The following is a 26,219-nucleotide window of genomic DNA, read 5'->3' on the forward strand; positions in this document are numbered from 1 at the left end:
GGGGCGAGGAGGCGGGTTTTTCCTGCGTGGCCGCTGGCTGCTGGCCGCGGAGGAACCGCTGGCAGCCCTGCCCCCGGCTTGCGGTCTTTGGGCGCCTCGCTGAGTCTCCCAATAGCGCCCGTAGCGCCCCCAAGAACTGGACGGTTTCTGCTCAGGGTCACATTCTACCACGTCGGAGAAGCCGCCTCCTCTCTCCTATCACCCTCCCCTTCCTCTCCTTCCTAGCAGCACACGCTGTGTATGTGTGTGCGTTGGGGGGGCGGGGGGGGGAGGTTAGGTTTGGGGGGAGATGCTGGGAGGACATTTTTGGTCCCCTTAACTGGGCTTTGGAAACAGCTTCGAAATGATCAGGAACATACATTTCAGGGACATAACCTTTATATCTGGGTAGGTGAGGTTGCAATTTTCTAAAATCGCACTCCTTATTTTTCACTTAAGGGAGCTCTTCCTAAATTGTCTGAGCCCATCCTATCTTCAAGTAAAATACCCGTCATTCCTGGATCTTCAACACATGAGCAGGAGCAATAGGATGAGTTTTGAAGAAGCCGATGTTGGAGGGTCGTATTTTGGTATGATGCATCTACACAGCGCGCAAAATTAAAGGGAATAAGTAGGAAGCGGTGTTTTTTGTGGGTTCCCCTAACCAGGGCCCCTGGCATGCTGGGCTGGATGGAGGGAGAGGGCCTCGGAGAGCTAGGGAGAGGGGTGGGGGTGGGGAGCGGAGGACCGCGTTTGAAGTTAGGTCGGGCCAGCTGCTGTTCTCCTTAATAACAAGAGGGGAAAAGAGCGAGGGAGGGAGAGATTGAAAGGAGGAGGGGAGGGACAAGAGAGGAGGGAAGGGGAGGAGGAACCAGAGAGGGGAGCGCGGCGAGAGGGAGGAGAACTGCCCAGCCAGTTTGCGTCACTGCCTCGCAGAGCAGAAGAGAAGAGCGAGCTGGGCAGAGCGAGGCTATTTGGAGGGGAGGGCAGGCAGAGTCAGCAGACCCCGCGGCTCTCCTCTCCTACCGGCCATCCTTTTCCTCACTGCTCCCCTCTCTGCCCCTTAACTTTACCCCGAAAACCCCAATTAGCCAAAGGAAGGAGGTAAGGGGAACCATTTCCCCTCCCCCCTCCGAAAAACTTTTCCAGTCCGGAGAAAGCAGGGGACCGAGTGAGTGGGCACCCGCTGGCCATGGAGCTGCTGTGCTGCGAGATGGACCGGGTCCGCAGGGCCGTGCCCGACGGCAACCTGCTCCAGGACGACCGCGTTTTGCAGAACTTGCTCACCATCGAGGAGCGCTATCTTCCCCAGTGCTCCTACTTCAAATGCGTGCAGAAGGACATCCAGCCCTACATGCGCAGGATGGTGGCCACCTGGATGCTAGAGGTAGGTCTGCAGACAGACACTCCGTCTGTGCCCGCCCGCATCCTTGCCCACCCCCACCCCCCGTAGGGACCCTAAAACTGGGAGAGGGATAGCCACCGCGCCCGCCTTCCTTCTCCTGTGTGCGAGGTTACCCCGCGCCCTTTGGCGAGACGCGTGGCTTTCTGTTCTTTGCAGGACGCAAGATTAACTGGGGGAGGGGGAGGGAAGGAAGGAGGAAAATCTGGGAGAAACGAGGCTGTCCAGGGGCGGGGGCGGGGGAAGCATCCCGTGCGTGTGTGCCTGCATGTGGCTGTTTCTTCTTCCCACCCCCATTCCGACCTGTCCTTTGCGGAGCCGCGGCTGCTCTCAGTGCGGTCAGGAAGGGAGTAGGACCATGAAATCGGGACCCAGAAGTGAAAAAAAAAAAAAAAAAAAAGCAGCCCCCCTAAAGGCAGGAGCAAATTCGTCCTAGCCTCGGGTCCCCGCATGTGGTCGCGACTCCGCGTTGGCACTTCAGGGGGGAGGGGGGGGAGGGAGGGAGGGAGGGAGCGGGGAGAAGGAGAGAGGAACGGGGCAGTGAGGAGCCCCGGAAGCCCCGTGGAAGGAAGCGTGTGTTGTGGGGGCTCTCAGAAGAACCACTTCTTCACCCTTGGTCCCAGCCTTTGCCGAGAGTAAGCCGTGTGCCCACGTATGCACGGCTCTGGACCTGCCGTGTTTTCGCCATGTTGCTTTGCAAAACTCTGGTTGGAAAGGCGAGAAAACATTGCCCGCTCCCCCTCGCACCCCAGTATCGCGGCCACGCCACTTCTCAGAGGGCCCGCTCCCCCAGCCCCCGCTTTACGGTGGTCACTTACAGTTTGGCTTTCCAGTTTCCTCGGTGCGGAGATTTGGGTGGGGTAGGAAGGGGAGGAGGAGGAGGAGGTGTGTGTAGGGGGGGAGGGATAGCAGGGCACCCCTAAAGGAGAGATCAGGGTACCCCGGCCCCTCTTCGGCGGCTCCCCGGTCCTCGGCTTTCCCCCAGCTCGTCACCGTGTCCCCTCGTTTCTGCCCTTGTGGGCCGTAGCCTGACGCTCCCGCCGCGGCTCTCGCCCCTTCAAGTTTCCCCTCGGGATCCAAAGCCCCAGGGGGCGAGAAACAGACCTTTCCGGCACCTGAAACCTCCGTTTCGGAAAGTCTAGATCCTCTTCGGGGTTTTCACGCCAAAAGGGCTTTCCTAGGACATTTCCTCGATTTTTAATTATTTTTTGAAACCGTCCCCCCTTTCCCCGACTCCAGCCGCCGCAGCCGCGGCGCGCTTCCTCCTCGCCGCCCTCCCCCTCCCTCCCCTCCCCACCGCTCCCCACCCAGCCCCCAGATAGCGGCGCCTGGGCCGCGGGGACCCCCCGGGACATTTTTTCCAATTGTCGGGAATGATAGAGTAGGGTCTGGGGGTCCGTATGGGACCAAGAAGAAGACCCCCGGAGCCTCCAGAATATTTTTATTGATTTTTTGAAAAGATGACGAAATCCAAAAAAGAGAGTGAGTGAGTGAGACTGAGCGAAGAAGTGAGGAGCCAAAGGGAGCGGCGTGGTGCTGCGCTGAGCTTTTCTTTGCCCTCCTCGTTTTGAATCTTTAATTCACCTTTTTCTCTTTTTAGGCTTCTGGGGATACCCCAGCACGAATGGTCTATTTAGATTTACCCCAGTGCAGTGTCCTCATCTTTATTCTTATCACAGTGTCTGCTCCCCTCCCCCATCTACAAAAAAATTAAATATTTTTTGTAATTTCCATTGGTTATGCTTTTTCATTTTTTTCTCTTTTCCTGATATTATTTTATCCACCCTCCCTCCCTCCCTCCCACTGTTTACCACATTGTAGGTCTGTGAGGAACAGAAGTGTGAGGAGGAGGTCTTCCCTTTGGCCATGAATTACCTGGACCGCTTCTTGGCTGGGGTCCCGACTCCTAAGACCCATCTTCAACTCCTGGGTGCTGTCTGCATGTTCCTGGCCTCCAAGCTCAAAGAGACCATCCCCCTGACGGCAGAAAAGTTGTGCATTTACACCGACAACTCTATCAAGCCTCAGGAACTGCTGGTAACCACTGTCCCCTTTCTCTCTCTCGATTCCTGCTCTCTCCTGGCCTCTTATGTTTCTACCCACAGTTCTCCGAACAGATTCTTAGGATGAAGAATAATTACCCACCACAGGAATGTTCACACTTATGGGAGATATTCATCTTAATAAGAGACGTGTGTGGGGGGGGGGGTGTTTTTGCTGTGTTCGGGACACTGTGCTAAATACTGAGGCTACCTCCGCGAATAAGATCCTCAGGGAAATTTCTACTGGTGAGATTCATTTGCAGTTTGGGTGTGCGTGTGTGTGTGTGTGTGTGTGTGTGTGTGTGTGCGCGCGCGCGCGCACGCGCAGTGCAGAAATGGAACACCATGATAACATTTTAATAAAATTCCAAATTTTTAATTACTGTTTTTTCAATCTGAGAAAATAGTCCGACTTCCCATGGGAAAGAATATGTTCACATGATGGCAATGTGTTGTGTTGTGTCCCCTAACAACTTGAAGTTCAAAGGTAGTGTCTCACGTAAGTAGCCGTAAAGTCTCAAGATACCTGCACATAGTTAGCTGTTGACTAAAAATCATCTCACTGACTTTGGAGCAGTCAAAATGGGACCCTCATTGGAGGAACCTGAGACAGGGGTTCCTGCCTCCAGTGGGGCTGTGACCTCTACAACCATAGGGGTCCTGTCTTGAACTGGTTTTCTGACAGCACACCTTTCCCCCACCCAATCTAATTCTTTTTCCCTGCAGCTTCACACTTAAGACGTCCATGTTGCAGCTGTGGAATGGTAAAGCGGCCCACCTTCAGCGGTCTGCACACCTTTCTCTACACTAGTTAAGAAAAGGGCCCCCTCTTAACCCCTTCCCCCTCCTTACTGGCAAGGCCTGCACAAAGTCCACGGAGCTGACTGGCTGCTAGCACTGAGGTCTTTGTGAGGCCTTCCTTTCTGGGGCTGTGCTGCCACCTAGTGGCAGACATGTGCAAGGGTGGGGGAGGAATTGCCGAGAATGTAGAGGGGCCCGAATGACTTCACCTTTGAACGGCTGCCAGATTTCAGCTGCTTCTGGTTTGGTCCGAGAGGCCCAGAAAGGTGCTTTCTCCTGGGAGATCTGCTTCCTTTAATAATGGTACAAGATGAGTGGTTTATACTCACATTCTCCAGTAAGAAAGGAAGGGCTAGAATTTCAAGACATCTCAGAAGACATGGGTTGTTCAGTAGTCCATCAAGGATTTTGTTTTACCCCCACACTGTGTACAAAGCCAAAGCAGACTTTAAAGTTTGTAAAGAAAAATTTGTTAAAATTGGCAACCAGTTTGCTTTTCTCACGGGAGACTGGGAAAACCAATCTTCCATGTGGTTCGTTTGTTTCTACACAATGGTAAACTTGAGTTGCTCTTTAGGATGCCCCAATTTTTCCACGACCAGCCAGGCTAATTTATATTGCTCCAAATAAATATTCCTTTTCCATCCCCCGTCTCTTGATCCCAGATGTTGGGGTCTTGAGGAGTTCTCGTATTGTACAGCTGAGAAAGCTGGACCCAAGGAAGGGAATCAGCCCAGGCCCAGTCAGTCAGTGGGTGCTGGGGAACAGGCCTGGGGCTATGGTCGCTGGCCTTAGCAAATGGAAGAGGAGTCAGTGGAGGGGGCAAAGTACATGGCAAGCTGGGTTCTCTGCCTCTCCTGCTTCTGAAGATGACCAATTGATAGGCTCATTTTTCCTTCAGCTACACATTTTAAAGGTGTTCTTTTTGGCTTGTTCCCCTTTGGACGCAATTCCCCAGAAGTATCTCAATAAAGGAGAAAAGCAAGGCATTTTCCTAGGTGGGCTACTGGCAAAAGGCCCCAGAAAGACAGGGTTGTATTGTTCCCCCCCAGCATTTGCACTGAGAGATTCTGTAACCCTGGACAAGCACCTTCACCTTACTTGGAGTCACTTCCAGGTGCACAGTGGGGTTGCTCATGACCATCCCAGTCCTTTAGTCACGATGGCAAAGGCCTTTGAGACATTTAGGTGAAAGGGTGCTCCATGGCTGAGGATCATTGTCCCAATATTTCTGCATTATGTGTCGAGGGAAAACTTTTTAACAGCAGAGAAAAATGGCACTTTTTTGGCACCAACTACAAGCAAGCTAATTGGTTGCCAAGGATTTGGGCCAAGGAACCTTATTTTGAGCTTTATCTGTGTGCATCGTTTTTCCATGAGGATTAAAAAGACTTAATCCCGTGATGGAGACATATACAATAAATTACTCTTGAAGGGCCACAGTGACCTTGGCAGCATCTTACTCTAGGTTCGACTTTCTGGGCGGGCGGGCAACAGCATTGCATGGGAGTCAGGGTTGGGTGGGGGTGGGGGAACTCGAGAGGAAAAGAAATAGAAAAAAAGTAGAATCTTGGCAGCTTCTACCTGGGCTCTCATTATTTTCAGTGGAGCCTGACATTTGAAGCATAAGAAGAGCCGTCAGCAACTTCAAAGCTTTAGGGGCACTTTGACAAATGGGAGGCCTTACAATCTAGCAGCGTCCTAATGAGCATCATTAAAACTGTCTGGATCCTAACGCTCCAGTCCCCACGACACCAGGTCAGCCCGTGGGTTTTATACTCTTCTTTCCTCCCTTCCCCACCAGGAGTGGGAGCTGGTGGTGCTGGGGAAATTGAAGTGGAACCTGGCGGCCGTCACTCCTCATGACTTCATCGAGCCCATCCTGCGCAGGCTGCCCCAGCCCAGTGAGAAGTTGCCTCTGATCCGCAAGCATGCACAGACCTTCATTGCTCTGTGTGCCACCGGTAGGAGCAGGCCGGGGGGAGGGGTGGGCTGAAGAGCCCTGTTAGCCCTTTGGGGGGCGGGGTATGGTCAAGGGGAGGCCGACTGGGCTTGGGGATTAGTGGAGGGGTGGTCCTGAGTAGTCTATATAGAGTCCAAGGTTTTCATTCCTGGGCTGATTTTTCTTCATGTGAGCTGGCATACTCTCCTTCTCTACTAAACTCATAAATGGTTTATGAGGACAGGTGTGGTAAGGAAAAAAAAATGCCTGTTAAAATATTCTTTATGATGTCTAAAGTGCTCTTTGAAGATTATATATACTGTTCTCTGGTTGTGTTTAAATCTTTAATCTTTTGAGGAAAAGGATGGCTTGGAGATAAGCCCAAGAGGAAATTTGGGGGTGGGGGCAAATACAGGTGAAAGGCACACTGTCAAGATAAATAGAGCGCCTGCCCTGATAAGTGGTGTACGGGAGGCCAAAGGAATTCTTTTTCCTATAGGGCGTTTTTTGCCTCCTGGCTGTTCTCTCTGCTCCATGGGGGAGTGAACCTGGTTGCCTTTCAGCAAGGACTCTGGTTTCTGAGCGCTGGGTTCTGACATCCTCCCCCACGTGCTGCTGCTGTTTTGACTTCGGTTGCAGCTTTAATATAGCAATGGGTTTTTCATGGGAAAACCTTTCCACCCACCATGTTGATCCCACAATTGATACATAGTTCTTATTGACCCATTTGCTTTGCATTTCCCTCATAAACTATAGAAGCAGTATGGTTCGATACTGTATCAAACTGAACCTTGGCCAGTTTCTGCTGTTTTCCTCGGTAGTGGCCATGGGAGAGAACCTGGGACCTTAATTGCTCAGGGGAGAGATGTCAGGAATTAATATTTTCACAGTCAGAAATATTAGGTAAAGATCTGACAGAATTTGCTGGGAGGGAAGTTCTGCTCAAGTTTGCCAAGAGTAGTGTGACTTGTATAGGTAGGACTCCAGGGGGTTAACTTTTTCAATATGTTGTTACGTGTTATCCTTGAGTGTGTACAGATGGTCTTATAATAGGTAATAGTGTATAGTCTCGGTGTTCACAGTCAAAAGGTCAGGCTTCGCTACTTATCATCAGCTGGCCTTGGACAGGCTGCTTAACCACTCTGGACCTCAGCTTCTTCGTGCCTGTAAGATTTATGATTCTACAGCCTTTTCTTAGGACAATTAAAAATCGGAAAGAGAATATGCAAGGAACTCCTTTGTAAACCAAGGAATGTGTAGGGCAATGTGCTGCAGTACTAATTATGAAAACACCAGCATCTCCAATTTTCACTGTTCCAACTGAGATGGATGTGATTACTTTTCCAGCTGCCCTCTTCCAATTCCAGTGGGACTCCTGTGCTCTGTCTTCGATGGCTTGAATAGCGGATTCCATGCCACCTGCATTTGATTCCGTGGCTCAGGATTCCTTTCCCTGGCCTCCTTTGGTCCTTCTCTTCCAGGTCCAGACCAGGCCTCGTGTGTGCGTGCGCCCTGTGCCCCTTTGTGGGAGAGTTAGCGGCCCTTCCTGCAGCCGTGGGGGCCATTCTTCGAGAGCCCCTGTGGATTCTTGCTGCTTTCAGGCGGTAGCCGTTCTTCTGCTTCCTCCCTTCTACTGTCTGACCTGGGCTCTAGAAGTAAGGTCTCATTGACTTGATATTTTGATTCCCAGTCCTGGCTGTCCCTTTACTCTCCCATGTCATGATTCAATGTCCTGGAGAGGGATCAACTAGTCCTTTTCTCTCTGGCCCTAGGACAGCTGACCCTGACCGACACTCAATTCCCCCCACTGCCCAGCAGTTGATAGCCAGAGCTCTGCTTTGACCTTGTCTCTTGACTGACGTATCTTTTGGGTTCTGTCCCCCCATTTTCCTCTCTCCTCTGATCTCTGATTGGGGTAGGGTTGGTGGGTGGAATAACCCAGGCATGGGCAGCTGCCCAGATTTTGTAAAAACCCACTCTAAAATTGGGGATCCCATCTCCCACTTCTGGCCTTACCCAGATCTTTGGGGTGGCTGCCAACTTGGGGCTAGAGTAGGGAGCCTGAGATTCAGGGACTGAGGACAGAGATCTAGGGAAGCAGAGGAAGTCATGAAGATTGCCTTTCAGGAGCCTTGAGCTGGCTTTGGGCAGGGGATGGGGGTGGAGAGGAGAAAGAACACCTCTCACCAAGTGAAAAACCACGTGCCAAGTATTAAGCCCCAGGTATGGACTGGTCAGAGTAGAGGGAGGTTCTCAGAGGTATCCTGGGTCTAGAAAGAATGTTCCTATCTCTTACCATGATCTGCCTGCAGGTTAGTATGAATGAGTGAGTCATACAGAATCCCCACTGTGTGGAGGTTCACACAGTAGTATGGATGGTATGAAAGCCAAGGGCTGCTTTTCTTAAAGCAAACACCCTCTAGTTAGACAAGATTCCACATTCTGGGGCCAGAGTGTGATGGATGGGGGAGAGCTTAGGACTGTCTGGTAAGTAGCAGGCACAAGGTCGCTGAGAACCACAGGTAGGTGACACCAAGCCCCTCTAGCCTGTTGGCTTATATGTCACATACCCCCCCCCCACTCCCCCCCTCCAACCCCCCGCATTCTGGGTCTTCTGTCATGGAGCAGAAGCAGCACCTGCTTCCTCTGGAGGCCCGCAGAGGTGTGGAGGAGACAGTAGCCTCACTTAGGCTGCGGGCTTGTTTATGGGAAAAGCTGGTTGTGAAAGAGCTGGCAGTGGTTGTGCAGTCTGGAGAGCGTATGTGTGTGTGAAAGGGGAAGAGAGAGCTGAGCCGGAGAGCATCAAGGGGCAGCAGAAAGGGTAGCGGAAAGTCAGCCCTTCTTTTTGGGGCCGAATGGTGGTAAGATGGTGGCAAGACAGAGAGGTGCCCTCCTTTTCCTCCCTGCTCAGCTCAGAATGGCTTCTGGAAGAGAGATAGTCTCCAGCTGCCTGGTAGTTCTCTCAGAGCTGTCGTGGGCAGTGGAGGCAACAGTGTGAGGCCTAAGCCTTCATAAGTACTAGCTTCTGGTATTCCCTTTCCTACAGCTTTGATTCTGGGGAAGTGGAATGGAGCCTCAGCCATCCCCCTGCTCATAGCTCTCGTGGTAGAGCCCCCAGGTCTGTGAAAAAGGAAGGTTTCTCTCTCTCTTAAATCTTCACCAAAGGATATGTTTATTGATTTTAGAGAGAGGAGAAGGGGGATATAGAGAAACATCTATGTGAGAAAATGACATTGATCATGCCTCCCATACATGCCCCAACCAAGGGTCGGACCCACACCCTTTTGGTGTATGGGACAATGCTCCAACTGACTGAGCCCCCAGGCCAGGGCGGGACATTTCTTGAGGCATGAAATCATGCTCAACAGATGATTCCAGTTAGTCTAGAAGAGCCAATGGCATCGAATTTGAAGTGGGGGCTGGGGAAGAGATGCTTAATCTCCCTACCCACGACATTCCATGTCTCAAGATGTTGCCGCTAGGCTATTTATGCCACACACGGGAGAGCCCCTCCCCAGGTTCCCTCCCCAAGGCCTGAGCCCTCATGACAATGATAACCATGTGCACTCCCAGCCCTCTTGCTTTTACCAAGAGTTGTTTAATGACTTTCCATCACCCGGTACAATTATAGCAAGAGAGTGGAGGCCCAGAGAGGATTGATGACTTGGCCTCTGATCCAGAAAGAGAGGTTTGCTTTTCTGGTTGCCAGAAAGGAAGAATTGAAACCACCTTTTCAGCTGTGTGTCTCTAGCTGCCTCCACAGCTGAAAGAAAGGTCATGGGGCTGAGGGGAAGTGGCCAGTTGAACTGGGAAGAACCCAGAGTCCTGGTTCTGTAAGTGCTCCCTGTGGGGACAGTGGGAACAGGCAGTGTGATGGGGGCTATCTCACTTCCCATCTGGTTGTCAGATGAATGAGGAGAGGGCCGCTTCCTCTTCTCCAGCCTCTCCCTCCCCTCTTCCTCACACTGAGGCCTTGGGAGTTAAATTGGCATTAGCTTGGCATGGCAGCCCTGCCCCACAAGGACAGTGTGTGCCGAACCTATTCTGGGGGTGGCAGGTGAGGTGTGTGCTGCCAGCGTCATTCCTTGGCCAATGAGCACCCCAGGTTCTGACCTTTTAAACTTCCACCTGACTGCAGGTTGGAGGAGGGGGAGAGACAGACAAGTAAATGCCTGATTGAGTCCATTCTTTTTCTCTGCAGCCCTTCAGCTGCAGGACAAGTGTCTCGCCCTCTAGTGGTGAGCAAAAGCAAAACAGTCGTTCTTGTACTCCAAGGACGTGGCCACCAGAGCCAAAACCATCTGTGCTAAATTTACCCGCAAGGCCATGGAATCGTGGTTTTAAACCTGTTTAGCTCATAACTCTTTCTTCAGTGAAATCTTCACAAGAAGTGCAGATGCCAAGCTGACACATAAGAGCATATCTCACCACCCTCGCCCAGATGAAGGATCCCAGTGGGCCCGAGGAGGCCCTATGGTGTCCTTGGGTGGTTAGACAACTTGTGCGGGGCACACAGCTTGCTGGTGCTGTGGCTGGGATGAGTACCCATCTCCTTGACCCTTGAACTCCAGGGTTCTTTCTTCTGGGCTTTTCTTCCACTTCTGATAGAAAAGAGGACTCTGTGTTCCTTAGTGGGATGTGGAAGGTGACCTTGAGTATTCACCTTCTGGCAAGTTCTAAAGAGCACTGGATCCAGAGTCCAAAAGTTTTGGTCTTAACCCCAGGCCTAGCATTAGACATTAGACAAGTCACTTAACTCCAGATTAATCGATTCGCTGGTAAAAGGAAGTGTCAAAATGGATGAATTTTTCATTGTTATTTATACTTCACTATCGCGACCACATGGACGAGCAAGCAGAGAGCATCAGAGCTGCTTGTGTTCACTGTAGAGCTGGGTTCCCCTCAGGTGTGCCCCCTTCAACCCCCCACCTCATCAGGAGCAGGGAGGTTGTGCCAGAGGCCAGAGGCTCTAGTGTGGGGACATTATTCCTTGGCTCTGGGTGAACACACCCGAATGAGTGTGGACTGTACTGGGAGGAGGAGAGTTGTGATCGTTTGTCTTTCATTTATTGTATGCTTATGACCTCTTTCTCTTCCCCTGTGGGGCCTCAGTTCCCACTCCTGACAAACCAGGAGGAGTCTTTGGGGCTTGATAAGGTCATTTCCAGGATATATCCACAAGTGATAGCGCTAGCTTCTCCAGGTAGCACAGAGCCCTCCTTGTTCTTGGCCTGCTCTCACTCAGCACCAGCTTGCTGTCCAGGGGTGCTGGGTATCTTTCTCCTCACTGCTGAATAGACTCTCCAGCAGTCAGAACTGCCTATCACAATCCCACAGGAGGTTCCAGTGGTAAGAACAGTGGTGATGATGACAGGGATGGCATGCCGGCAGCTGGCAGGTTGCTTACCATGAGCCAGGTACTGTGTTTTTTTACATGGGTTATTTCAGGTAATCCTCAGAACAGCCCGGTGAGGTGGGTATAATTATTATCCTTATTTGCAGGTGAGAAAATCGAGGCTCAGAGAGGTCATATAACCTGTCCATCTTCACACAGCTGTAGGATATCAGTCTCCGTGCAGTTCACCTTCCCGTTCTTGGAGTTCCTTCGCTCTATTGTCCAAGTCCTCACCCATCTCCTTGGAGAGTCCTCCTAAGTGTCTCCAGTGCTTCTATCCACTTAAGTACCTCCTTTCTTAGAGAAGTTCCTATGTGTACACATAGTCATTTGGAATGCACAGTGTCATACCATATTACTGTGTGTTAACATCCTGGGGGAACCGTCCATGTTGCCTGGGACAGGGAACATGTAATAACTCAATTGGAATGGATCCCTGGCCAGTTAATTGCTTCTCACTCTGCTTCAGGAGGAGGAGGGGTCTCAGGGAGTCACGGACATCTTACCTTCCTAGGTGGCAGTTGAGTGCAGGGTTAGAGCCTCACTTGGAGCGTGCCTTCTGCACTAAGATACAGCTTCTTAGAATTTTGACCAAGAGACTTAGAGATTTTTACTTGTTAACGAGTAAAGTAATACCAAAAGAAAACTTACAGAATTTTATTTCCCCAACCTAATGGTAGCAAAATGTCTATACATTTTCTATGTATGCTCCTAGTTCATCTCTGTGCTTACGTATGTATGTATGTACGTATGTATGTATTTGCAGAGGGTTGTGATATTAGCACCCATGCGTGGTTTTCTTCTCCTTACATGGTTGTTGTGAACATTTCTCAATCCAGTTGCATAGCCAAAGTTTTAAGGTTTCCAGGAATGGCTGAATGGGTGAAGTAGAACCTCTTATGGGGGAGCATGGGGTTGGCTGTCTAGAGCTAGATCAAGGGCACTACCCTTCAGATGTTGCAGTCTTGTGTTTTTCCCTCTACGGTTTCCCCCACCAGCACAGGAGGTATCCCTGAGGTGGCCTCCGGGCGGTCCCAATGCATCTGCCAGGTGACTGCTGGCTGGTGGAAGCCATGCTGTAGTCCATGGTCTGTTCCCTGCTTTTCTCCTTGGGAGTCATTCTTATTCCAGATACTTGGGTAAAAGCAAATGAGAGTTGGAAGGTGCCTGGGAGATTAGATAGCCTGAGCTCTTCAGACATTTTGACCTAAACGGTAAAGCAAGAAATACATTTTATAACACAACTCAGGAGACACATGAATACATCAAACGGATACAAGTTTCTCAAAATGGTATTTCCTCTGACTGCATGCACTACCCCCTGGTACTTTTTACCCTATTCTGTCTCCACCTGAGACGCCTCAGGTGGCTCGGCCATGTCAAAAGAATGGATGCAGGCCGTATCCCCAAAGACCTCCTCTACGGCGAGCTAGCAGAAGGCAAGAGGATGACAGGGCGCCCAAAACTGCGGTTCAAAGACATCTGCAAAAAGGACATGACACAATGCTCCATCAATCTCAACACATGGGAAGTTCAAGCAGACGACCGCCTAGCCTGGAGGCTCGCGGTCAGGCAAGGTACGTCACGTGCAGAGGCTGCGCGCAACGAGGAGGCGGCCCAGAAAAGATCGAGGCGGAAGCAGCGTCAACAGCAGCAACAACGGCCATCTGCCTTCACCTGTACCAAGTGTGGCAGGGATTGTCACTCCCGAATCGGACTGCACAGCCATTCTTGGCGGTGCAGATAGACTCTCAGGAAGCTACGCCATCGTCTCTCGAGACGGACGGCTGCCGACGACGACGACGACGACGTTCCATTAAACACCAAAAATATTTCCCACACCTGGCTGATGAATTCCACGACCCATTAATGAGTTGCAACTGGAGGTTAGAAAAAGGACTGACCTTAACCTCGCCCCATATCTTAACCTCACCCGTCTCAGAGACACGGGGGAATCCACGGGTTGAGGGGGGAAGTGACTTGTTCAAGGTCCCACAGGCTGCATCTGGCTTCTTAGTGCTCAGGGTGCCTCCTGTCTGATGAAGCAGGTGGGCTGGGCAGCTGCTTTGGGCTCTAGAGGACACTGGTCTGCTGCCATAAAGAATGGCAGTGGAGCAGCGGCCATCCGGCTTCTAGCAGCTCCTCTTGCTACGAAAGGACTCTCTCTACTCAGGCTCTGCTACCCTGAGCTGTCTGCAGGCAGCCGACTTCCTGCGCACTGTGCTCCCCAACTCTGAGGGGCAGGACAGTATCACGAGGACCCTCCCTCAGTGTTTTCCTAGCAAAACAAGAAGAAGGTATAGTCCTGAGCACCTCTAGTGCTCCGCAGGACCACCTATATATTCCTCCTGGCTTCCAGAAGTTAATTAATTTGCCGTAAATAGGAGTTGGTTTTGCATGCAGAAGGACGACAAAGATAGGCACGTGTGAGGTGTACTTCTTGGTACGAGGCCTGAGTGGAGGGAAGGGAGGCCAGTGATACCCTTCTTCCCTTCCCAGACAGATGCTCCCACCCAGGCCGCTGTGGGCCCAGGGCCATGGGCTGGCTTCCTCCTCTGCATTATGAATGTCACAGGGGGAAGCTAATGAGGTTATTGGGCAGAGAAACACTCCTGTGACCCCATGTGGAAGAGACCTACAGCAGAGCAGGAGGCAGGGAGGTTGGCGTCGTTGGCGTCCATGGGGATGGAGAAGGCACCGGAGGAGCTGGTGGACAGCAGGCTTTGGGCAGAACATCATAATAGATGTCCCTCAAGAGGTAGACGTGGTGAGGGGGGCTAAGGAAAGAAAGCCAGGGGGAAAGGCAGACCATCAGATGGCCAACCCTGCTGCATTCACGGGATTCGGCCGGGTCGGGAGGGAGGCAGGCATGTGCGTGTGTCTGGTCCCGCGTTTGTAAGAACATCACTGCCTTGTGCTGGGCAGTGGGGTCGCTGCTGAAAAAGCTTCCATGGACTGTTGTAATCGGGCGTTGTATAGGAAGAAGGCAAAAATACTACTTGAACTGTTTTTGAAGGTTCAACCTAAGGTTTATGCTGTAAGTTGAAGTGCAGCCCATGTCTTCCCTGTACATCTCCCACCCCCACTTCTAGAGTAAACACACTGGTGTGATGCTAACACTAGAGAAAGCAGACTGAGCAAGATTTGCCCCACTCCAGGACTGTTACTAGGATGAGTAAGCAAACTAACCTCTTTTAACATCTCAACACAAGGCAGGCATAGGGGCAGTTTAGATGCTCAGAAGTCTCAGTTTTCTCCTCCACAGCATTAGGATAATAGCTCTGTGCACTGTGTATGGCTGCTGTGTGGACTACCTCCCCTCGATGGACAGAGCAGGGGTGATCTTGGCCACCCAGCTCCTTTGGAGGAGTGCTCGGAGGAAATGGGAGTATCCAGGCTCCTCTATTTGCTTTTGGAGAGATGGAGGTGGCGGGGGTTTGGGCTCTGCAGATCTACCCTCAATTTGCACTTCTCAGCAAACGACTCCCCCCACCCCCCATGCAAGAAAATGGACTCTTCAGGCCATAAAATCTAAACCAACTTACTCATCCGATGAGGGTATAGTGGTTGATCTTGGGGGCTTGGCTATATTCCTGTGCACTCTCCTCATGTCCTGAGGGTTGGCAAATAAAGGAAGGGTGTCCTGTGGAAGGAAGTCTCAGGAGAGGTTGGGTCTGTAGGGTTGCGGTCACTTGTGCGGCTGACCCACCCCGTTCTGTTTCTGAGCATCTTCAGGCTGGGGAGCACCTGGATCCCAGCTCTTTCTGTGCGTGCCCTGACCTTCTGCCTCTTGTTTTCGCAGACTTCAAGTTCGCCATGTACCCACCATCGATGATTGCAACTGGAAGCGTGGGCGCTGCCATCTGTGGGCTGCAGCAGGATGAGGAAGTGAGCTCACTCACTGGCGATGCCCTGGTGGAACTGCTGGCCAAGATCACCAACACTGATGTGGTAGGTGGCGGCCGCCTTCTCGGTTACGACCATGTCTCCTTCTCAGCTCAGGGGAGGAGAGAGCTGGTTTGTTTGATGGGGACGTGCCAGAGGTATTTTTATTGTTGTTGGTTTCTTTTTTCTAAGATCAGCATCTGAGGAAGTACACAATGCAGCAGGTGAGGCCTCCTCTTAAGTTTTCAAACGCCTGTGTGCTATACACAGAGAAAAGAACTTGGCAAACATAGAACGGGGAGGGCAAGCTGGTTACTGATTTTCCTTCATAAAGCCCATTAGCATGGGCTTCACAATCGATCAACTGAATTGTCGCTTCATTTCCACATATGTACACGTCAGGCTGCCTCTCCACAGTGTTGAGCTCTCGTGGCTGCTCACACGAGGGCTGGGAGGCACAGGGAGGAGGAGGGACAACCAGAGCAAGGATCTGCTGTCCTGGATGGAGTGCACATACCAGAGGTCCCCTCCCCACCATGACAAAGGTGTTGTTGGCTTTGACAAACCTCTCAACCCCACCTGCCTCTCACTCCCCTTCTCTTCACTGTGGTAACGGATTAAAAAGCACTGTAAAAAGAAGTGCCGTACAGATCGTAGGAACTATTATTAGGTGTAGATTTTCCCATGCTGCGTGCTCTGTGGAAGGCCGGGAGGCTATGCTTCTGGCGGTCAGATTGGAAGCTCCTTCCCAGAAGAAAGGTTTTGAGGCAGAGCAGGGCCAAGCGAAGCTCTCTCTTCAGCCTCAGGAAATTGCAGTCCTCAGAAGGTCCGAGCCGGGGTGGTTCTGAGAGGTCAGGGAGGTGAGAGGGCTGAGGTAGCTGGCCTGGGAGGTGGGTGGGGGGTGGGGGTGGGGGTGTTGGCAGCTCTGATGGGGGGGCTGGGAACTTTGCACTCCACCCTTGCTGCAGCTCTGGGATCTTTTTGTTTGAAAAAGGCCTTTGGTTTAAAGGCAACTCAAGAGCAGGGTGTCAGCTCTGAGGCTCTTGTGAGTCACCATGGCGAGGCTCAGGAATGCAGGGGAACTTTGTGATGGCCCCTCTGGGTGTTCCAGGGGGATTCTGAATGTCGTGCCGTGGGAATAGGTCGAGTTAAAGGAAAATGTGGCTGACAGGCCTGTGGCCCGTGCCTCCACCAGGGACGCTGAGCAGAAGGTTATACCTCAAAGAGCCTAAAGCTGCTGCTTGCTGGCTTTCTCACCCACCCACCTTGGCATTGATGACCATCTCCAGAAAGTGACACAGGGAGGTGTTGAGGGGTGCAAAAGAGCAAACCTGGGTCCTCCTCTGAAACAGTTCTTAGACAGGCTTTTAAAAAGCTGGCTCCAAAGCATAGGCTTTGAAACATGGTTTCCAAAATACAGAGGGAAATGACCCCTCCAGGGCAGATTTAGGTGGAGAATGGTTTTTGAATCCTCTAGAGACAAATCTCGGACAGCTCTTGATGTGCATAGGGATGGTCCACTTCCTCCCTTTTCTGAGTGTCTCCTATTATGGCTGCCTTGCAACAGGGACTCCCGGCCAGCTTAGGACAAGCCCTTCCTCGACCCCCCACCTCCCCACCAGAGACAAAAATGTCCTGCACAAGAGATTGACCCTCAAGCATTGTAACCTCTTTCAAATACTTCTAGACCTGCTGCCCCACAAGGCAGGTGTCCCGCCTTCTCCCATGTCTGTCATTGTCACTCCTTATTGGTTTGAATGGACAGAGGTCACTCTAGAGGTGCCACTGAGGCTCTCGGGCTATGCCTTGCTTTTCAAGACTGCAAACCAGGCTCTCATTTCATACTGGAGAAACTGCCTTGCCCTTTTCAGGTACAGTGTAGCTGGTGCATTCAAGTCAGCTGTCAGACTGGGTGCAAGGCATCCACCCCCCCTCAGATCGCTGTAAATCCTCACTGTTAACTGGAGCTGCGCGGGCATGCCACCTCCTCACTGGTGGGCCTGGGGCTAAACATTTTAATATTAAAAAACAAGCATGAACATAGCAGAATCTATAATTTATACCTTTTTTTTTTTTCCAGATAACAATGTGAGCCCTCAGTGAGTTAAGTTCCAAGCTTACCTGTTCTCACTCTCTGGCTAGGAACATTCTTAGTAGGAAGGCGCGTGCGGCCTTGGGCTGGGCAGCCCACGTGTGCCTCGCTGCACGTGCTGAGTCTCCTCCCACCCGTGAGCTCTGACGCACTGAAGCTCGGTGCAGGAGTCTGTAAGAACTAGAATTTAGGACACTGTAGCTTTTGGAAGGAGGGGAGTTTTGCTTCCTGAGCTCTGTTTACGGTTTTGTGAGTTAAGAAATGGTGTATTTCGTTCATGCACTTACTCCCCACTCCCTTCTGGAAGTATTTATTGAAGGGCCACTCATTACAGACCATCGCATTATGTGAGCAAGGCACTATGGGACCCAAGGCACTCTGGTAGTAGAAGTTGGAGTCGGGGTGGGTGGGTGGGGAGTGCATGGAAAATAAAAGATGAGGTTCCTGCCTTCAAGGAACGTAGCGACAGTATGGAGGATCATGAGTGAAGTGTGTAAATCCTTTGCAAGTGCAGATCACAAACGAATGGATGGTAAATAATACGTTAGAAACTATAAAGGCAGTAGGAAATCCACTCAGGAAGGTGCTCACCAGGCCTAATGTAAAGTTCAGGCCTCCCAGCAGGCTCAGCGTGATAGACAATGTCCTTGGAATGGAGCAACAACACGTGGTATGTACACGCAGTAATGTTATTTGACCTTAAAAAGAAATGAAGTTCTGACCCATGTGACAATGTGGATGGGCCTTGAAAACAGGATAAGCAAAACGAGCCAGACACAAAAAGACAAATGTTTTATAATTCCCCTTCATATGAGGTTCCTAGAGTAGTCAAATTTATGGAGACAGAAAGTGAATTCCAGGTTACCAGGGCCTTGGGAGCAGAGGGAAGGGGGAGTCATTGTTGAGTGGGTATGGCATTTGTGCTGATGAAAATGTCCTGCAGATGGGGAGCAACACAGCACACTGAACGCACTTAATGCCACCACATACTTAAGCATGATTAAGACAGTAAATTTTTATGCTATCCATATTTTGTCACATAAAATATACACGTACAAGTACACATCCGCACACATACAGTGTCCTGGGGCCACACCGTGAAATGCCCACAGGCTTGAACTGAGCTCTCCCACGGGGAAGTCAAGCGCACAGAATTGCATTTGCCCCCCTGGTTCTAGGCACTGAATGGGAATCGGGAGGAGCCAGCATCTTACCCTGGAGTAGTGCCCCAGCTCTGGGCCTACCTCAGGCACGTTACCTGTGGTCTCTTCAAGCTCACAGTGTTCGCTCTGTGGGGATTATCAGGGATCAGACTGTGGAAAAGCGGGTCCCCTCGGTTGGTTTGAGACAGCCAGACGAGCTTCTCTGGCTCCCTGACCTGCTGCAGAAAGCTTTGATGGGAGGGACCCATGAGGCTCTGAGAAAGTTGGTCTTTGTTGCTCCCTCTGGTTGCCAAAATAAACCGGAATGCTTCATTCCAAACAGAAAGCTGAGTGAGAAGCCTGACAGTTTTACAGGGAATAAAAGTCTCAGAGGGTGGTATATTTTAAGTACTTTTTCCTTCTGCTCATAAGTGTTGCTAAAAACAGACACCAGCCAGAGACGCAGTTCTAGCTTTTGGGGGAGCCTCTACCGGGCTTCCGTTGCCAAGGGTACGTTGGGAGGAGAGATCTGCTGTCCGGGTTCCCTGTGAACCTTTCCCTGCTTCCCCAGGCAGAGTCAGGGTTCCTCTTCCGTCCCCTGGGCACTCTGCTCATGCCTCGTGCCAGCGTTTATCTCACTCTCCGCCTGTCTATAGAACCTCTTGAACAAGACCCAGCTTTTACTCAGCTCTTTCTCCAGGGCCCCTGGCAGAGTCATTGGGGAACGATGCTGAAGGCAGGGAGGGAAGGGGGAAGGGAGGAACGGAGGGCAGGGTGGGCACGTGGGCTTCAAGTGTGCTTCTGATCCTTTGGTCTCTCCAGGTCTTTTCAAAGGCTGTTATCTTTCCTAACGTTAATTGTATATCAGGGTCCTCAGAAAGAACTACCCGACTTTATCTTAGAGCAAGTCATTTCATTTTCACGTGACACGGTTTCACTAATACGCTAATGAAAAAGTAGGATTGAGACTGATGGGCTGTGATGCTGTAGTAAAAGTTACTGGAAGATATTTAACAGAAAGACATAGACTTGAGTCCCTGTATTGATCCTCTTCTACCTAGGTCACGTCAAAGCTCTCTGTGTCGCATTCTGAATATCGCCAGAGAAGGTTCCGAGATATCCCTTCCTGGGGGCCATCCTGGCAAGTTAGGATCCAGATTGTCAGGAGCTATTGCAAAGGGTCACAGTGAAGTGAAGAAAGTGTCCCTTTGGACTGCATTATTGCAAGGGTCCCTCGCATTGTGTCTTGTGTCTTGGTCTTCCTCACCTAGAAGCACCAACACCTCACAGCATGGCTTATCCGAAAGGCCAGTCTCACTGAGACTGTCCTCTGTGGACTTGACCTCCGTGGTCAAGAACCTTGTGAAGAGTTGCTGGAAGGGAAGCTGGGAGTTGGCGGCCGGAGGGGAGTAGAACTGGAGGCTGATGCTTCCCTCGCTTGCCTAATTTTTTCTGTGGGCTTCATTTGGCATGCAAGGAAATAAGCCAAACAGCCTGTAAAGAAAGGAAGAATGAGATAGTTTCCTAAGTTGTCTCTGCCTGAGTTGGCTGCGGGTCTGGGGCTCATTCAGCTCTTTGTCCCCCTGTTGAGTGCAGTGCGTGTGTGGTGACAATGGAGTGATGCAGTTACACTGAGGGCTAATGGTAGGAGTTCCGTCGGCCCATTCATGGAGGCAGAGGAGGGTGCAGGGCACGGAGCTGGAGCCAGCAAGCAGAGGAAGTCAGGGGCCCGTGTAACAAGCTGGAGATCACAAACACGGCTGTCAGGGCTCTGGGGCTGGGGGCATGGGCGAGGAGGGGGCCTATCATCATCGAAGTTGGAGGCTTGCCCGACCTCCAGTGCTGTGGAGTGCCACCTGTCCAGGCTGACAGACGAGCATTATGGCTCTCCTTTTAATCAGCTTAATTTGGGGCATCGTAACACAATGGCTTGTGCTTTGGGAGGCTGACAGAAAACGGAGGTCTGAGAGCCACTGCACTCCACATGCACGTAGCATCTCTTCACTGGGGGTGCCATGAGTTTTTGCAGCCACTTGGGCTAGGTCTCCTCCTTTCTTGGAGATTCTCGGGCTGACGTGCCTTTACTTGGAGCTAGGAAGAAAAAGAGGCACATAGGAAAAGGAGTTCTGGAACTGGAAGCTTGCCTTTTTAAGGCCAGTCTGAGCTTTTAACTAGTACCTGGGGGACAAGCCAGGCATCAGGTTCTAGCCAAATAAAGGTATTTTGCTGTTTTATCTCCAAAAGCCCTTTGGACTCCCAAATTCTCAGCTTCTGTAATTATCTGTGTCTGTCATCATGTAATTCTGCCCTTTGGAAACACTTCATCCCACTCTCAGCAGCTTTGCCTGCTTTCCCCTTCAGGCTCTTCCGCTGGCCTCCCCTTCTATTTCCTCCTCTCAGCTTGAGCTCCTAGCAGAAGCACCTCTGCTGGATGGGAGGCAGGGCCGCTGGTCCTCCAGGTCCCTGCCTGCCCCACCCCAGTCTCAGACACTGTCTTGCGCTGTGGTTGGGGAACGGCCAGCTCCTTGGGCGGGACGCGGGGACTGTGTGCAGTTGGCAGACTGGTTGCAGGTAACAGCGCCACCACTGCTGCTTCCATTTGCTCTCAGGAAATTCATGTGCTCCTCGCAAATCCAAGGAGGGAGCGAGCTCCGTCTCAGGAAGGGGATGTGAGGATGCTGATCTCTCTCTTCACCATCAGAGAGTAGGACGTTGCTGAGGACTTCCTGCTATGAAGCAGCTGTAGAAGACACTGCCTCCCAACAAGAAACCTTGTGCTTCCCTTAAGCTTGTGCTCTTAAGCTCCCCAACTAGAGAAGGGCAAGAGATTTGTGCAGTTGAAGTTTGAGTTGATAATGGCCAGGTTGTGAAGAATTGGAACCTATAGGAGGTTGAGGCAGAGAGCTTTCCAGGAAGCGGGGGACATGATTGACTCCAGAGAGGTGAGCTTTGTGCTCTGTCATGGACAAATCTAGAAGAGACCAGGGAATGGCATTCAGGGTCCCCCATTTCTGGGGTAACTGCTTTAGTCATCGATTTTCCCTTCAAGTAAGAGGATCAAAGAGTAAGAGCTGGCCAAAGTCAGTAATGTAATGATTTAGATTGAAACTCAGAGGGGACTGAAGAAAACAAAAAGTCTGGGTTTTGTATGGAATCTTTCTTCATTTTATTCAGAAAATCCTGTGCATGTGTTTGTGGCTAACACTTACACAGCTGTGACACTCGATGCATGTGTTTTATTGACGTCCCACGGCTCTGAAAGTCCAGGAGAAGTGACTGCCAGATATCCCAGCCCTCCCAGTAGGGTTTTATCAGGAATGTTCCTTTAAGGTCTCAGGCCAATAAGAAGAGAAGGCCAATACCAGGAAAAGTAGGAACACTGACGACTCAAAAGGGAAGATTCTCTACAGCCCCAGATCAAATTCTTTAGCTTTCTGGAGCCCCGTCTCCTTATTTGGAAGACCATCGACCTTAGGGATGCTGGTGTGGCTAACACTGTGATGGTCGTACAACTGGTGTGGGCAGTATGTTGACTGGATTACCTCTCCATGGGGGCGAAATGGAGTTCTCCAAGGCAGGAAAACCAGACAGGATTGGCTGGGAGGCACAAGGGTTCTTGTTGGGAGGCAGTGTCTTCTACAGCCACTTCATAGCAGGAAGTGTCCTCAGCAAGCGGCTATGCCCAGTGAAGCCCTCCAGAGAGATCTCATTGCTGACAACTGACAGGCATTCCTTTTTTAATGTAAAGGTTCATAGCTGTTGTGTCTCCATATACATAACACACATACGTGTGCGTGCGTGCGTGCGCACACAATCCCTGAGTCAGCGGAGGATCCTGCCATCCTTTTCAGATAACAAAAGCTCTTTCATGCTGTGCTTTGGGTAGGATTTGTCTTCCGTGGAGGTCACAATTACTCTCTCTGGCCTGAAAGTGTTCTGATTCATTCCTCCTGCCTCCTAGAAACAAAATTTTAAACACACACTTAGTAGCTCCTGAGGTGCCTCCACAGTGGAAGGGACACCACGCGGTAACTGCCCGGATTCAATTCATTATTCTCCGCATGGAAAAAGAAAGGAGGGAATGATGTTAACTTCAATTCTGTGGCCCTGCGTTGCTCAGCGAGGCAGGCAGGGGAGTGAGGGCAGGTGCAGCTGTTGAGTCTCTGCTCCTCTAGCTTCACCTGGGGGAGCGTCTTGCTGCGCCATGAGGACTCTGGTGTTTGAAGATGGATGTTATGCCCACCACACGGCCCCTAAGAACAAGTCAGCTCCTTGAGACGGTGTTCAAATAGAGCACGCCTGTCCATCCCAGCTTAAGAAGAAAAAACCAATAGAGTGGGACTCCCTTGCATCTCTGCAGGACCTTCCTAAGGGACAGTCAAGACTAGTGTTGGCTCATTATGTCATGTTTTGCCTTATATGTTAACCCCCACATTAACTTTGGCTTTTAGATTACCTTTTAAAAAAAAATTTTGAGGCTTTAATGTTTTCAGATGCCTCCTACTAAAATGCCAGTGCCCTTAGAAACAGAATATCTTTAACCTTCATCACCTAGACCTATTGACAAGTGGCATGTGGCTTAGGAGCCCCAGTGCTGCTGTGTGGCCTTAGGGGGAGCATGGGAAGGTCCGAGCTGGGAGGCGGGACCGGTCTGCTGGCTTCCTAATCACTAGTGAGAAGGTTAGGCAGGGTAGAGGATGTGACCAGGAGAAGCCACAGGAAAGCTGGCAGGTGTCAGTAGGTCTCTTGGTTGCCAGTCCACGACTCCTCAGCTTGTTCAGGGTAGCACGGAGACCTCTGCAGCTGGGTTATGTCTGTCTTGTTTGACATTCAGTCCCCAAAGCCAGTCACAGTGCTCCCTTCCCCACTCTTGAGCAAATGCTAACACATACCTCACTTAAAAGAAATCTAAAGACTTCTTTCAGATTCCTGTACTGAATATCTATTATTATTTGTAATTAAGAATGATCACTTTTTTAACTGCCATGCAGCACTTCACACACATATCCCAGTTGATCTTTACTCAGTGAGCGGTTCCTGACCCTTATTTTGCAAGTGGGGAAACTTAGAGAAGTTAAATAACTTAGCTGTGGCCCACAAGTATGGTGGGAGGACAGCAAATAATCCCCCTATCTTTTTTCATTCTTACTTTCTGGGTGATATTTCATCTCTGTCCTTAGCGCTTGTTTGCTGTTGTTCCTAATCTTAATTTTTACAAAGAGCTGTAGTTTGAAATGTGGAATGGACGAGAGATAGGAAAGGAAAATTTGGGTGAACAGAACCTTTGTTCCCTGAGGAGTTTACTCCAACTTTATTTTAGGTCTTTGGAATATAAAGATAATCATTTTGTGCTTGGCAAAGAGTCACCTGTGTTCAGTGAAACCTGAACAGGGAAACAGATGGATGGGAAGCATGGATGAAACTGTGGAAAGAGCCAGGCAGAGTCAACTGAACATATTTCCCAAATGTATGTGCTGCTGAAGAGAGTGCAGAAAAGCAGCCTTGCCAAGGACAGGCTGGACATCACCACTACCAAGTCCTTGAGCTCCCCCACTGCTTGCTGGTAGGAGCCGTGGGCTCTCCCTAGAGACACCGGCGACTTGCCGTTGCATCCCACATCAACCAGCTAATGGAAGCCTCTTCCTGGGGCAAACACACTCAGAATTTTCCCTACCAAATATAGACTAATATCAGACTAATCCTGCAAATTCTTGCTTATACCCAAGCTGGACAGTCCAAGTGTCCACAGTTTTGTAAACATTCTGCATTGTATTTTTGTGAGAGTTAAGGGAATGATAAATAAGCAGAAAAACAGAACTTTTGCTTTTAAGCACTTGCTCTGTGTACATGAGGGTCAGTACAGTTCAGCCCATTCTCTTCTTACCCTTGGGTGCTGATTGTCTAGTCCTAGAGCAGTAGTGCTGGCGTCCCCTTTTCTCTGTCCCCTCCCAACTTCCTCAAAGAGAAAGTATCTTGTGCCCCTTAGATCACTATGGACTGCATGCCCACCCATGGCTCATCATTCAGCCCGGGGCATCACAGATTGTCCTGTGCGTACCAATCACCTGAAATCCTGCATTTCTAACAAGCTCCCGGGTGATGCCGAAGCATGGACTTGGTGTAATGAGGTTCCATTGGCACTTCAAGAACACATCTCCTCTACTTAATTTTTATTTCTACTGGAAAACTAGCATGGAGTTATGGAAGACTTGAAGTGTGCGTGTGTGTGTGTGTGTGTGTGTGTGTGTGTGTGTGTGTGTGTGTTCATCAAATGCTCTGTGCCCTCTGGATGTGGCTAACAGCTCTCTGGTCTGGACCATTCTCCCTGCAGGATTGCCTCAAAGCCTGCCAGGAGCAGATTGAGGTGGTGCTGCTCAGCAACCTGCAGCAGTTTCGTCAGGAGCAGGGGGATGGATCCAAGTCGGAGGACGAACTGGACCAAGCCAGCACCCCTACAGACGTGCGGGATATTGACCTGTGAGGATGTCAGTCGGGCCGCATGGGAGAGATGTATTCCAATCTGCTCTCCCCTTCTCTCTGGTTGTGTTCTTTATGTTTTAGGATGAAACTTAAAAAAAAAAACAAAAAAAACAAAAAAAAAAACCCGCCCCTTAGATCATATTGAAAGGTCTTTTAGAAGTGAGAGAAAAAGGTCCTATAAAAATGGAATGATTAAAAGCATTTGGTGCCTATTTGAAGTATAACAGAAAGGAATCCCTTGTGTATGCGAACAGTTATTGTTTGATTATGTTAAAAGTAATAGTAAAATGCTTACAGGAAAACTGCAGAGTAGCTAGAGAAAATGTATGCCTGCAATATGGGAACTAATTAGAGGAGACTTCTTCATGTTATAAACTAGCACATATACACCCCTTTTAGGATAACTTCAAGGAACTGCGTGTGCCATTTATGGCATGATTAGATTGCAAAGCCATGAACTTGAGAAGGAATTAGAAATGAGGAGGGATAAAGTGGGGAGGGAGGGCAAAGCAGTCTGAGTGTGACTGAACCATTTTGGATATAGCAGGTCGCAGCCACCTGTTACTAAGTCAGGAGCATTGTTGGATCTCTAGTTAGAACTCTTGCCGTCTACAGTAGCTGCTACCTAAAAAATGTTTATTTTCCAGTTGGAAACAGGTGATTGGATCCTGGGTTTTACGTTTTCTGACATCTTGCTGCTTCTTCCAAACATGGTTCGTTGCACCCACCACCGTATTTTGTCTAAAGGGGTCAGTGTAGTTCTGGGCCTTTACCAAAACTCATGTGAAACTGAGGCAGATGGAGACCAAGGCAGGGATCGGGAATGGAATCTTAATGAATTAAAGATAGCAGTGTGACCTTGGCATCCCTTATTAGGAGAAAACTAATTTTTTGGTGCTGATTGGCATGTCTGGTCCACAGTTTAGCATTGTTATAAACCATTCCATTCGAAAAGCACTTTGAAAAATTGTTCCCGAGGGATATATGGGATGGTTTATGCAAATTATGCTGAATACACCCCTCCCTTCTTCTCCGGTGCCCCGCCCCTCCCACCCCCCT

At 50.3% G+C, this 26,219-nt stretch overlaps 1 protein-coding gene across 3 annotated transcripts; it reads left to right on the forward strand.

Annotated features, from left to right (window-relative positions):
• Nucleotides 1-887: 887 nt before the first annotated feature.
• Nucleotides 888-26,219, forward strand: CCND2 (cyclin D2). Of its 3 annotated transcripts, XM_090273863.1 has the most exons (6): nucleotides 888-1,366; nucleotides 3,203-3,418; nucleotides 6,029-6,188; nucleotides 15,364-15,512; nucleotides 15,639-15,670; nucleotides 15,849-16,085. In XM_090273863.1, the coding sequence occupies exons 1-5, from the start codon at nucleotides 1,172-1,174 to the stop codon at nucleotides 15,648-15,650; spliced, it is 732 nt and encodes a 243-aa protein (XP_090129989.1). In that variant the 5' UTR covers nucleotides 888-1,171; the 3' UTR covers nucleotides 15,651-15,670; nucleotides 15,849-16,085. The 3 variants fall into 3 exon arrangements, with proteins under 3 accessions (XP_090129989.1, XP_090129988.1, XP_090129987.1); XM_090273862.1 differs by having other exon boundaries at nucleotides 15,639-16,085; XM_090273861.1 differs by lacking the exons at nucleotides 15,639-15,670; nucleotides 15,849-16,085 and adding an exon at nucleotides 25,012-26,219 and having other exon boundaries at nucleotides 889-1,366.

This window comes from Furipterus horrens, unplaced genomic scaffold (genome assembly GCF_987537825.1).
Source record: "Furipterus horrens unplaced genomic scaffold, mFurHor1.1.pri manual_scaffold_4, whole genome shotgun sequence".
Taxonomy (NCBI): Eukaryota; Metazoa; Chordata; class Mammalia; order Chiroptera; family Furipteridae; genus Furipterus; species Furipterus horrens.

What these genes read in the sequence shown, in the direction of transcription:
- CCND2 (XM_090273861.1), top strand. Translation starts at nt 1,172, where the DNA reads ATGGAGCTGCTGTGCTGCGAGATGGACCGGGTCCGCAGGGCCGTGCCC. An exon ending in TGGCCACCTGGATGCTAGAG is followed by an intron (nt 1,367 to 3,202) that starts GTAGGTCTGCAG and finishes ACCACATTGTAG; the next exon opens with GTCTGTGAGGAACAGAAGTG. An exon ending in AGATCACCAACACTGATGTG is followed by an intron (nt 15,513 to 25,011) that starts GTAGGTGGCGGC and finishes TTCTCCCTGCAG; the next exon opens with GATTGCCTCAAAGCCTGCCA.